This window comes from Chenopodium quinoa, unplaced genomic scaffold (genome assembly GCF_001683475.1).
Source record: "Chenopodium quinoa cultivar QQ74 unplaced genomic scaffold, ASM168347v1, whole genome shotgun sequence".
NCBI lineage: Eukaryota > Viridiplantae > Streptophyta > Magnoliopsida > Caryophyllales > Amaranthaceae > Chenopodium > Chenopodium quinoa.
The window spans coordinates 3,394,536-3,407,938 of NW_018744537.1; the positions used below are offsets into that span (position 1 = coordinate 3,394,536).

General features: G+C 30.7%; 1 protein-coding gene across 1 annotated transcript; it reads right to left on the minus strand.

Annotated features, from left to right (window-relative positions):
• Positions 1-5,179: 5,179 nt before the first annotated feature.
• On the minus strand, positions 5,180-10,596 carry LOC110698896 (boron transporter 4-like). Its single transcript, XM_021876402.1, has 12 exons — positions 10,391-10,596; positions 9,986-10,068; positions 9,508-9,700; positions 9,240-9,378; positions 8,933-9,101; positions 8,563-8,723; positions 8,131-8,304; positions 7,801-8,013; positions 7,385-7,698; positions 6,989-7,265; positions 6,202-6,420; positions 5,180-6,038 (listed from the first exon to the last, which is right to left on the minus strand). Exons 1-12 carry the CDS (start codon positions 10,492-10,494, stop codon positions 6,015-6,017), a joined length of 2,070 nt encoding a protein of 689 aa, XP_021732094.1. The 5' UTR covers positions 10,495-10,596; the 3' UTR covers positions 5,180-6,014.
• Positions 10,597-13,403: the final 2,807 nt, after the last annotated feature.

Below are 13,403 nucleotides of genomic sequence, written 5' to 3' on the forward strand. Positions count from 1 at the left end.
TATTATGCTCCTCGCATACGAGCCTTTAAACTTGAAGAGTAGATGCAACACATATTGGCCTCTCTATATATACCCAACGAATATCCGATCCTACTTTACAAGTGAAGGGTGAATGAGATTTGAACGAACCCGTAATATATTTTCCTGTTACATTGACTTTAATAGTTATGTTTGAGCGAAAGTAGTTTAAGAGAACAAGCAGTTAATACATAAAAAGTAATATTTTGGTATGCAAATAACATCGGCTGAGTTACACAGCTCAATTTTAATTATATCAAGCAAAATAGACAAAAATGTTAAAGGACCAACTCAACCAAAAGTTTAAGCTGATGGTAGAGGCTCAGGAATATGTTTTATACTCTACCATGCCCCCTCAAAAGGACCAACTAAACCAAAAGCTTAAGCTGATAGTAGAGGCTCAGGAATATGTTTTATACTCTATTATGCCCCCGTTCTTGATACCATGTTAAAGGATCAACTCAACCAAAAACTTAAACTGATGGTTGAGACCCAGAAATATATTTTATACTCTATCAAAAAACAATAATTGGGCTTATTTTAATTTTTTTTTTTCCACTTGTAGATTTGTTCTGGTGTGTTAATGAAGCATTGCTTGGTAAGATGTCTTATCTAGGAGTCTGTCTGATGTATGGTAATTTGACATTTAAATCAAAGAAATGTAGAGGTCAACAATATTAACATCATAATCCCTTAATCATGGGTATAGTATAATTAGGTTAATAAAATATTCAAGGTACGGTCAAGTACATGTACGTCTTGCATATATCTCACATGTATGATAACGTATCATTTATCATCTCCAAGAGAAAAAAAAAATGAAGATTATTTAGATTAGCAGTACTTTTTCAGCTTTTTGTTTGTAAACACAAACTTTTATAAAAAATTGGCTATACAATAATTATAGTATATATGTTGTAAAATTGTCCTAAAATAATTAAAAGTTATCTTTAAATGAATAAAAGTTACTTTAATATGACAATATGTATTAAAGTTTTCAACCCAAATAAAAGTTAATTGCAATTTATTGGTAATGTAACACTCTTTTAATGACAGAAAAACAAACCTTTTTTTTTTTTTTTTGAAGAAAACAGAAAAGCAAACCTTAGTGTTTAAAAATAATTATATTACATTATTACCCTTATACAATTTAGTTTGTTGCTTATCATATCACTAATAAATAAAGCCGGTCTCGTAGCTAGGCCACGAGACAACGACACTTGGCATTTTAGTTTTTTGCCAAGTGTCGCGCCACGTAGGATATAACTATGTATTATTGTGACACATATGATACTAAGTAAGCGATTTTTGGATAGATTTTTTAAGATAAAATTGTTGTAAGAGTTTTATTATCGATAGAATTCTAATATTTTATATATATACAAAATTAATCATAACTTTTAATAAATGTCCAATAACTCAACTCTATTTACATAATCAAATTCGTTTAAAAAGTTCTTTAAAATAAGATCCATTTATAATATATTTAATCACAAACATTTATACGTAGCAGGCCAAAGTGTGTCACCAACTATTACAAGAGTTACTTCATTAGTGCTATAGGGGTTACTTGGTCAGTATTATAGTGGTTACTCAATCATTGTTATAGATAAGGATTACTTGGTTAGTGTTAGAGGTTACTCATTTAGTATTACAGAGTTACTCCATCAGTTTTATAGGGGTACGGTTACTTTGTCCAGCCAGATGGTGTGGCTAGCCGTATACAAAATGCATTGTTATTTAATTTATTTTTAAAAAATATTAGAAAATCAGTAAAAATAAGTTTTAATCGGTAAAAATAATTTTAGTTTGGTAAAAATACTTTTAGTTCCGTGAAAATAATTTAAGTTCAATAAAAATAATTTCAAGTAATAGATATTTATTTACAAACAAAACTACAAAAAGTACACTATTATATAAATATAAGCCTGATATCGTATGTCTAAATATCCTACATTATCAGAACGAATTATTGACCGTATTTAACATTCAAGTAAAAATATTATCTTAAAATTTTATCAATCACCTGAACATTGCCCGGACACAAAACTAGTTTATATATTATACTCGTATTAAAAGCGTATTGGGCATAAAGTTGCCCAAAACATGCAAAAAGTTACCCAGATTGGCTATAAGATACCTTAATATTTGTTAAATGTATACTAATATTATTGTAAATCAATGCATACAAAACTTTTTGTTTTTTAAATTGTATTTTTATATTTTTTTAATGCAGCCTTACCAAAAAAAAAAAAAAAAAAAAAAAAAAAAAAAAAAAAAAAAAAAAAAAAAAAAATTATCCGCCACTAAATTAAATAAGCCTGATAAATTAATTATGTAAATGACTAATAAATCTACTTGTATAACAATTGACAGCCTACTTTGTATACCGTTAATTTGTTTCTTGTTTCTGTCAAAAAAAAAAATTTTGTTTCTTGTAGAAGCTGAGTTCCTACAAAAGTTCAATATTTCAATGAATACTTCATCTTGATATAGACAGCAAGCTAATATAAGGATTTTTTTTTTGTTCCTTTCTTATTAGGATGATCTTGTTGAAATTTTTATACCATGCATCATAAAGTAGATTGTATTTGTTGACCATATTAAATTGCATATTTCAACCTCACTCTGTACTAATAAGAAGTAAGCCAAACGATATTGATTAGGGTTGAAACTAATTCGGTTTAAAACCGAACCAAACTGCAAATCGAATCGAATTAGAAATGCGGTGCGGTTTTTTTTTCTAATATGGTTCGGTTTGGTTTGAGAAAAAAATAAATATTGCGGATTGGTTTCGGTTTTAGGATTTGAAAAATCGAAAAACCGAATTCCAAACCAAATATGTCCCATATTCAAATTGTAGGTCTTGTAAGACTTATTCACTATCATTACTTCACTAGAAGTTAGAACTTGTTATTTCATTATTTGCTATTATAAATTTGTCGGCTTTATTTTTTGATAATCAAACCCAAAAAAACAGGTTTTGAGTAATTAGGCCCATAAAAAGTTGCAAATCAAAGTCCCAAATCACTAGGCCCAAAAGGCATGATGGGAATGAAGTACATTGTAGCATTTAATAATTGATTTATTCCAATTTATGTGATAAGCAAGAGTGCACTTATAAAATCTAAGTGCATGCTCATTTATGTGATAAGATGCTTATCAATGGTCATCTCAAAACGGTGAACCTCTTATCAATTCAAAAATATTAAATTCATAAGCTGTTTATGTGATGTCAATTACGTACGTACGTACTATGTTAGATGATCGTATATTAGTTGTATAAGTACATGGGAAAATGTTTATATTTTAGTAGGTAATGCCTGTAAATATTGACATCGTCAAAGAAAATCAAGCTTAAATTTGATTCAAATTATCAACTTTAAATTATTAATCTATTAAGTATTACTAAAACAGAAAATTGCTGACATTATACATCCCCTCCCTATCCTATGTGTCGCTTTCTCATTAAGAATTTTCCTACCATTTTGTTGTATGATGTCATCAATTTTTTTTTTTAATTTTTTTTAAAAAAACTACGCTTTATATGTATCTATTAACTATTACTAAAACAAAACGTTGGTGAAGTCATCATTATCCACATGTCACTCACATAATAAATTTTTTTCCCATCTAAATGCAAGGATGATGTCATTTTTTTTGTGGACCTACCATATTTAACAATTTTGAAATTTGAATATTAGAAACTTCTACATTACAACTACAACCTATCAATTTATCTTTAAAAAATAAAACAATTGTAAATAGCACACTAATAAATAGACTCCTACATTGAAATATGTATTAGGCGCGTTGAATAGGTATTATATCCTAATTTTGATGAAAATCTAAAACTATAAAAATTACAAATATTTTTGAACAAGGTGCATAATTTTTTTATATTTATTTATTTTTTTTAAAAAATGTACAAATTATAAAAATCGATTTATATAAACCGTGCGAAGTTCTAACGTAGTTACTTTAATCATTGAAAAAATTAATGAATTAAATTAATCCTTTGGCTTTATTTGTTTGTACCATTCTTTAAGTAAGACAGTCCAAAATGGATGCTATGCGTGTGGATGTTTAACGGTAAACATTAATTGACGATTGATAATTTAGGAGATAACTTGATTTCGAATTTTAGCCACCATCATCTCTAAGTCTCTAACAATAAGCTTGTTGGTTGATTTGATAATTTTTTATATTATTTTGCGCAACATGTAGGATCTAGCTAGCTAAGCATGATATATAAGGTCCATTCTAAAAAAATGCATAAAATATAAGGTGGAGGAGTAATCTTCTTTGACTTATAAACAGATAATTAGAAATAACTTTTATCATACAAAGTATAAGTGAATGGAAGGGTGGAAGTGATGCCCACCTAAACTCAATATATGCTACCAATTAATGAGGTCTGATCTTGACTTTGACTTAATAGTCAAGAGTAAGGGTCTGTATACGAGGTTACGGGTTTAAAATTTTCGTACCTTAATTTGTAATTTATTTATTTTTTTTTTTTTTAGAAAAAACCTTAATTTGTAATTTGTATTGCCTTTGTTGCTGATTGAATTTTGTTTTTTCTTTTTTTTTGAAACACATAATATTCTCTTATTGATAGGCAAAGAAAATGGTAATAATAGCTGCCCAAAATCGAGACAAAGATAAGTAGAGAGTTCCCTCTTATGGCTTAGGTTTTCTCCTTCGAAGGGTTTTCTTAGTTCCCTCTAGGTTTCTCCCTTGGAAGGGTTTTCCTAGCCTCCATTGCTAGCTAGGTTTTTTATAGGGTTTTTCTAACCTCCATTGCTAGCTAGGTTTTTTCTGTTTTCCTTCACTTTTCTCCCTTTTCTTTCCATCTATGCTGTCGAATTAGTACTAACTCACAGATTGTATTGCTTCAGATGAAGTTTTTTATTAAGGCAATTGTTGATCAAATCTACGATGTATTTAGTTTTAAGGTGTTATGCACTTGTGCTGAAATTCTTGATTTCTTAGGAATTATATGTAAGTGTCGTTCGGCTATATTATACTCCGTATTAATAAAATCGCTTTTCTTCTTTTCAAAAAAAACTTTAAAAAGGGAAGTATATTGTTTCAAAAAAAAATAATTAAAGTATACAACAAAAAAAAAAAAAAAAAAAAAAAAAAAAAAAAAGGTTAATAAGCAATCTTTCAGTATTTGTTGACTCGTGTTTATCTACTCAGCCAAATCATAAAAATGAATCATATATATAAAAAGAGTAATCACGCTTTTATTAAGCCTAACTGCCTAATAAAAAAAAAGGAGCCAGATAATATTAGTATAATTCTTTTGCCTAACATTGGCATGTCAATAGTTAGATTCTAACCATTGCAAAACTAAATTTGAACTAAGGTAACACCTTTTAATTAATTCTAATCCCGTGTGGCGTGTGAGGAATTTGAAAGAAAAAACCTGCCCCTTTGTAGGGTTTCTTTATTGGAATTATTACAATCAAGCCTATACATAAAGTGATAAAAGAAAAGATCATCACCACCAATTGTATGTATATATACTTTGTTTAGTCATATATACAACTTCTTTCATCTCAATTTACTTGTTACATGGTCATTTGTACTCCGTATAAGATTTTATGAAAGTAAAAAAAAAAAAAAAAAAATACAGAAGAAAAATGAGTGGGGTAAAGTGGGCCCCAACTCAAGAGAAAAAAGTAATACGTACGAAGATAAAAATTTTCCTAAATAAATAATACAAGTAACTATGACAATAAAATGGAAATTCTGACTATAGAGCAAGCAAAATGAGACGGTGACTCGGTGAGTGTATTGTTACTTTAAAACACCGTTGCAACACCGTTGCATTTTCCTCTTGACAACTTCAACTGAGTCACCGTTGCATTTTCCTCTCGACAACTTCAACTGATGAGTTAACTAAGTTTAACATTTATTGTAACTTTGGTTATGACTCCATTGCCAAGGCCCAAGGGTATCTCCATTGTCTTGCACTCCTTAGCTTTTTATACAATATTTTCTGGAAAGATCTGCTCATGTACAAAAATGTTATGCTAATTAACAACCGTACCACAAGAACATGTAAATATGTGTTATATTTATAATAAATATATCTTAGGTTATAACTTATAATGTTAATTATAAATTAATAAGAGGAGATATAACAAATATGATGTAGATGATGATAATTACCTTGAAGTCATGTCTCAAGCTTGCAGCTCTAGGGTCCATCTCTGTACTTGCAATGGGAGCCCTTCTTTCGCTACGAAAGCGCCGAAGGCTTACACTTCTAATCTTTATCTCCCCTCTATGAGTTGTTAACTCATCTAACAATTCAGAATCTGAAATTTCATCTTCTGCTTCTTCTTCTTCTTCATTTCCATTGTTGGCTTCATTGGTATTAACATCTTCCTGTTTATTGTATTAATAGCATTATAGTGAGCAAAACATATATGGATGATGGAGTGTTGATAACTTTTAATAATGCTATAAAATCAATTCACTTTGAAACGGTAGAATTCAGTTTTGATTTGTAAAAGGTGTAATCGATCAGTGAAAGTGATCATATAAACATTATGTAAGAAAAATTAGTGATAATTCGGAACATAACAATAACTTATTCAATAAATATATACTTTAATTTGTAAGTTTTAATTCCTTGGTGAATATTCATATATTCATAAAAATTGGGCACAGAGAACAAGACTTCGTTTTAACATTACTAGTGAACGAATAGTAATGTTTAAATTTATTCCTAGCCCGTGCATGAGCCACCCTATCTGACCTTTCGAAAACATCAACATGACATGGCATATAGCGAGTGACCTTAGCCATGGGCCAAGCCGAACAGGCATATAGACTAAACACAACCCACAATCATCTTTAAAATGTTACTTTTAAGTGCGCGTAAATTTATTAAGGGTGTATTAAAATTAAGTTTTAAAGTAATTTAATACATTTAACAACGTTACGAACATACCTTGAAAGAGAGGGGTATACGCCTTGAAGTGCCTAGGATTTCTTCATACTCATGAGAATCGAGTTCGTGCAAGTAGTGTGACCCAAAAATTTTGGGTAACAAAAGCTGCCTTATGATTATAAGAAGAACGAAAGGCAAGGGGAAGATTATTCCAATTAAAGGTATCCAAGTCATGCCGTAACAAATGAGCAAGTATGTCAATTGGAACAGTGTAAAAGCCAAAATCCATCTAAATGGCACTGTTTCCACGTACGAAGCATGATTCCTAGCCAAAATCCTGCCAAAATTTACAAATCAAACATTATTGGTCATATATGCGGACTAGCTTAATTGACAAGTATAATTTTTGTTCACATTCAAATACTACACGTACAAGAAAAATGTAGGACAACTCACCTGTGTAATCTGCTTTTATTAACAAAGATAAGTCGGATTCTATCCCAGAACTGGTTTCCAGGGAGACTATCAATAGCGACGTACGCGATGTACCCCCAAAGAAGCGAAGATGGCAATCGCTTGAGAGCAGGCATCGCGAAAACTGCAGCTCCAAGGAGAAGAGATTGCAATAGATTGCTCAATCTTTGTTCATTAACTCGTACCGGTATGTGGTTCTCAATGTGCTTATCAGGATCAAATGTTGTTTTCCCATCACTTTCTCCCTTCATCACTACTTCTTTTAAGTTTTCTAGCTCTTTAACCACTTTATCTATCTACAAAATTGTTGCCAAATAAAACTTTTTATTAATCATTAATCACAAAATTTATTGCAAATTAGACTTCCTTTTAGTACTAGTGTACAAATTAAATCTTACCGATTTGTTCCTCTCCATTTCTAGGAAAATAGCTTGCATATTGCCATAAATTTCAGAGTTACTTGCATTTTTATGTATGCTTTCTTTGGCACTTTCGATCATCTTTCTTCGAATAAACTGTCTTTTGAGGACGGCGAGGCTCTTGATGTGCTTAGGAGAATGAGGAAGAAGAGCATAGGAAGGAGGAAGTCCAAGCAACCCACAAACCAAAGTCTGTTGATGATAACAATGTATTAAGCATTATGATATCGTTATTAGTTCTAATAAGCGCGATTTTGTAAAAAGAAAACTAGCTAGTATTAGATTACTTGAGGAGATCGAGTGACTAACCATCAAGCCAAGTAGAAAGAGGTCATAATGGTAGGCAGAAGGGTGTTTAAGATTGAATTCCTTTTGTTGTGCCATTTTCGAAGCGACGTTGTGCTCGAAAAAGAAAAGAATTGCTACCATTGATCCTGGTATGAATGCCCCAAAGATGTATTTTGTGGGCACATCCCCCATCTCCTGCAAAATTTAAAGCAGCTTGCATGATTATGAGATCTAGTCACCATACACATATCATAAGTACTAATTATTAATTTTGGCCATTTAGTTAGTTATGACTAGCTATCTAGTCCAATTTCTTAATGAGAAATTTCACGGCTCATTTGATAGGTGATAATAAATTAAATGGATGATGTGACTCATATTAATATCAGAATGTCTCGTGATAATGTTCACAGTGATGAAGTAACATATACGAAAGAGGAAGAGATTACGTACACTGGCAATAGTCCAAGTATCCCAAGAATCCCAAGGGTGAGGACTAAATAATCTTCTAGGAATTCCAGAGGGAACTTTGCTAGGTACAGCATATGATAACCCAGCCCATACTAATATCATCATAGGAACCCCAAAATTTTTTATGAAATTTCTTATAAAACCTGCATGCAAACACAAATATAAATTAATTAATTCCTAATAATTGTGTTTTTGACTCATTTATACTAACACCTCTATTTCATATTATTTGCAACAAAGGGGTATTATTTGTGAGACATAAAATTCTTTTGCTGCAAATAATAAGAAACTGTAAGTAGTATGTAAAGTTGTAAACTGTATATAAATTTACTGATTTTCTTAGTGAACTAACCTGTTCCATACAACCATGACCTTGCTTTTCTAGTTTTAAAGGCAGTGTAAATAAAACCTAGAGAGAATAAGATTGCTAGCAATCCGTTTGCGTACAGCCACTCGAAATTATATGCCTTGTTTGACTCGTCGTCCTTTCCCTTGGGAACTTGAAACTCGCTTATAATCCCCTGTGAAGAGAATATCAATTATTAAATCACCTCTCAACAATATAACAAGCATGTACAGTTGTCCTGCTAAGACGACAGACCATTTAGTCACAACGAAAAATATAAGAGTGATTGGTTACACATAAGTATATATAGTACCCTGATAGCCTCTTGGATGAAGAGAACAGAAATCAACATCTCGATAAGTTCTTCGGCTATCCTTGTGATTCGATCAATGATAGCGCACAAATTAAATATTGACATGAGTAGCAACAAAAGAGATGTCCATACACAAACCCTGCAATACATAATCATGTATAGGAATTAATTTGAGTTGAATTATTCAAATGTGTATAAAGTTGCCAATATAAATGTATACGTATAAGTGTATAGATATACATAGTATATGATAAGTCTCGTAAATTACCATGCTGTCCAAGCCAAGAATAAAGGGTTAAGATCATCCCTTTTTTTAGCATAATTATACAAGAAAGTATACATAAGAACAGTTGGTTCTGCAACTCCTTGTATTAAAAGTGGTTGTCCACCAAATATTGTCTGTATCAGCCCACAAATTGCTGCTGAAGTTAAAGTTTGCACTGAACTTAGGTTTTTTCTCCCTGTCAAGTTATTAAACAAAATGAAGATATTAATGTTGTAACAAAATATGATCGATATGACTTTGAAATGATGCTCATCATTGATTTGAATCTGTGTCCTATTGTACACACAAGACTTTATTCTTAAACTCTTAATATATATAACCATTAGGTCCGTATAACCTAATTGAATGTTAGGTTTGTCAGTGTACATAAGTATTTCACGCTACTGTATGTGATACCACTATGTGTAATAACCCAAAAAAAAAAATTAATAGAGATTATATTTAAAGGAGCCAAACTAACCTGTTTTCTTGTTCAACAGCTCCCCAAAGGCTATAGCAGGAAGAGCCGAAGCAAAAAAGATAGAGGCAGCGGGGCCAAGTATCCTACGCCATTGAAAGGCATTAAATTATTAGACCAACCAAACAAGTTTTTCGAAGTTAAATAAATTTTTAACGGTTTATCTAACGTTAAAACAAGAATATAGAATCAAGATAAACTAGTTGTTGTTAGTTTGCGAAATAATTACAAATTTAAATTCTTTATACAACATAGCATACGACATCCTTTAAGATATCAACAATAATATATATTATATTGTTTAGAAAATAGGAAAATATACTGTTGTGATACATTTCCCTATATGTTAGATATATGTTTCAATTGAACATACTTGATAAAACATAGCAAAAAAAAAAGAGAACATACCCAATTCCATGTTTGAAACCATTCACCCAATCCTGCTTGTAACATGCAAGTCTTCCTCTTACATCGCTTCGTATACCATTGAAAGGAGCTTTTATATAATCCATTTTTCACCTGTAATATTTGGAGAAATTAAATAGAGAGAAATTAGCTAGCGAGTTCAATAAGTCGTGTTGAGTTAGTTGAGCTCGATCAAGCTACTCGTTTCATTAGCACCCCTATATATAGCCCTATTTATGACATCATATCGTGTTTGCACTTTATAACTCTCAGGTTTGGGGTACCAATCATGCTTGCGTACTATATTTGGTAATAGTGTAAGATATGTCAACACACAAGAGTTGTGTGCGTCCAATAATGCTACTAGCCTACCACGACATCATATCATTGATACTCCGTAATATATATAGACACTCCTTTCATGAAAGATTGTGTGAGAACATACGTATATATCGACATATAACTTTGAAATTTTATGTTATATGGGAAAAGTCAAAATATTTGAATATATAAACACTACAAATTATGAGAATTGTGCAAAAAGAGAAAAGTAAATGAATACTCGGTGTTTATATGAAAAACATTATTGTATAATCCTTCTATTTCTATTAAAAGTATAGTCTTTCTATTTGACTTATGGACAAGGACAAATCTAGCTAAGTGCGGGCTTACCCTGGTCGTGACTTGCCTCATCATAACCTTTAATCTTCAGTTTTATATATTAAACGTTAGTATATGTTACAGTGTTACACAAAAAATAGATAGAGGAATTATTGGTTTATACTTTCATAAATACCATGTTTATTTTATGTTTGATTTTTTCTTTTACTTTATTTGTTATTACTCCGTACTTTTTACGCCCATCCTATGCATGAATCCTAGCTAGATTATCCGTCATTGCTGATGTAAGTACAAAAAAAAAAAAGAAATTGCATGCATGCAATGATGCAAACATTAACTCTTCTAAAAAGGACAAATTTTACTTTGTAAATGTCAACAAATTAAAACGAAAAAATCATGTTGATATTGAATTCACAAATTTGATGAAACTTCCCTATATAATTCGAAGTAATTAAAAAGCCACCAGCTTCAATCAAAGAACTTAATGGAGTAAATGTACGTAAATCCATCCCTATCTAGCTTAATTAGAAAACAAGCTAAGTTTAATCCTACAAGAACTACACCCATCTTTCTTATAACTTGCCATTAATCTAGCTACAATAACGTCCATTTATATACAATGTGAAGCATTAAGCATGTATAGCCTTTGCTACAATGACAAATACTACACATGCAATCAACATAGTATCCATTATTGAATAACTTGCTCGATATGCATACAGATAACATATACTTCATATCATACGATTTCAATGTGCTCGATTGATATATACATATATAGAGACAACAACCAACATCATATCATACGATTGTATAGCTTATATGTTAGAGAGAATCAACTATCATACGATTGTATAGCTTATGTTAGAGAACCAACGTCATATCATACGATTTCATAGCTATGTCATACTTGTAAATTAATTATGCTCTAGTCAAAAATTTTAGATAATTGTATGGTATATAAAAGTGATAAGGAAAATAAATTAAAGCTTACGTATAATGCATACCTTAATTCTCAAGGTAGGTTGAATTGAAGACTATGGAAATAGCTTTGAAAAAGATGGGAATTAATTTTGAGGAGAAGATAAACGAACGAAGGTGTGAAAGTGTGAAGAATGCAAAGGATCTTACATTGGTTTATATAGACTGCAGATACCAGGTTGATAGCGGACTATTATTAGCAAATTCTTTTAAATGACTAGTTCTACTACGTAATTTTAAAATAACCGAATTAGCCCCATACGGCATTATTAATCATTATTATTTTCTCCCACTTCTAAGGAGTCTTGCCCACTAACCCAGGGTCGGGTTTATCTGTGCAAAGTTCAGTCCGGTTGAACACCTTCTTCTTAATTACTTACTCTTTATTTTTTCTTAGTTGCTTTATCGTAATTTTTAATGCAAATAGTTCTAATTAATTACTTGATTTTTTTTTTCTTTTATCAATTCAATAACTTATATATGTATGTCAATATGTGGCTGGCCATAGGCCACACCGTACCGTGTGGCCTGCCACCATAGGACAGATTGCTTGGTTAATGTTATAAGGAATATATATTTTGTTACGGTTATAGGGATTACTTAGTTAGTAATATAAAGGTTACATACTCTATCACTATTGTTAGTATTGTAGGGGTTGTTTTTTAAGGATTGCTCAATAATTATAATAAGGGGTCGGGTTACTCTGTTAGTATAATAGGAGTTATTTTGTTAGTTTTATAAGGGTTACTCTGTGTTATTGTAAGCGGCCACGCAATATAGTCAGCTGCACAAAAAAATGCGCGGTTTTTGAATACTATCATTGCGCAATATTATATAAAATGAAATTTCGTATTTCATCTAGTCCGTGATTCTTTTTAATATTTTTGTTTGAAACAATTTACAACTTGAATTATTTTCTGACTTATTTTCAATATTATACGGAGTATTAGAAAGAACGTAGTCATGTGGAGTTTTTTAATTCTCTTAACGAGTGCATTAATATTACATGTGCAATGACCAAGTATAATAATATTTTTCTAATATGAAGTGTAGTAACTTTAGATACTAAATCATTACATGTGCAATGACCAAATATAAATAGTCACTTTATTTAGGAAATTAAAATTCATTATATTATGAAATTCGCAAAGCATTACAAAACGAGTGCTTTGAATTAACGATATGACAAGTTTGAAATGGCTTTCAAAAAAAAAAATAACATCAAATAATTTCGTTTATTGAAAAGTACATATGTTCTCGAAAAGCATAGAAATATTAGAAAGTTAAAAAGCTGACTAAATCCATCTTCTTGGGAAAAACTACTATTGTACAAAGTTCAATAATTAGTTTCATTAACTTGTATTCAGCCGTCACTTTATGTAGTTAAACTTACATTAAGTTGATAATTATCGTA

What these genes read in the sequence shown, in the direction of transcription:
- LOC110698896 (XM_021876402.1), bottom strand. Translation starts at nt 10,494, where the DNA reads ATGGATTATATAAAAGCTCCTTTCAATGGTATACGAAGCGATGTAAGA. An exon ending in ATACTTGGACTATTGCCAGT is followed by an intron (nt 8,305 to 8,562) that starts GTACGTAATCTC and finishes TAAATTTTGCAG; the next exon opens with GAGATGGGGGATGTGCCCAC. An exon ending in AATAAAAGCAGATTACACAG is followed by an intron (nt 7,266 to 7,384) that starts GTGAGTTGTCCT and finishes AAATTTTGGCAG; the next exon opens with GATTTTGGCTAGGAATCATG.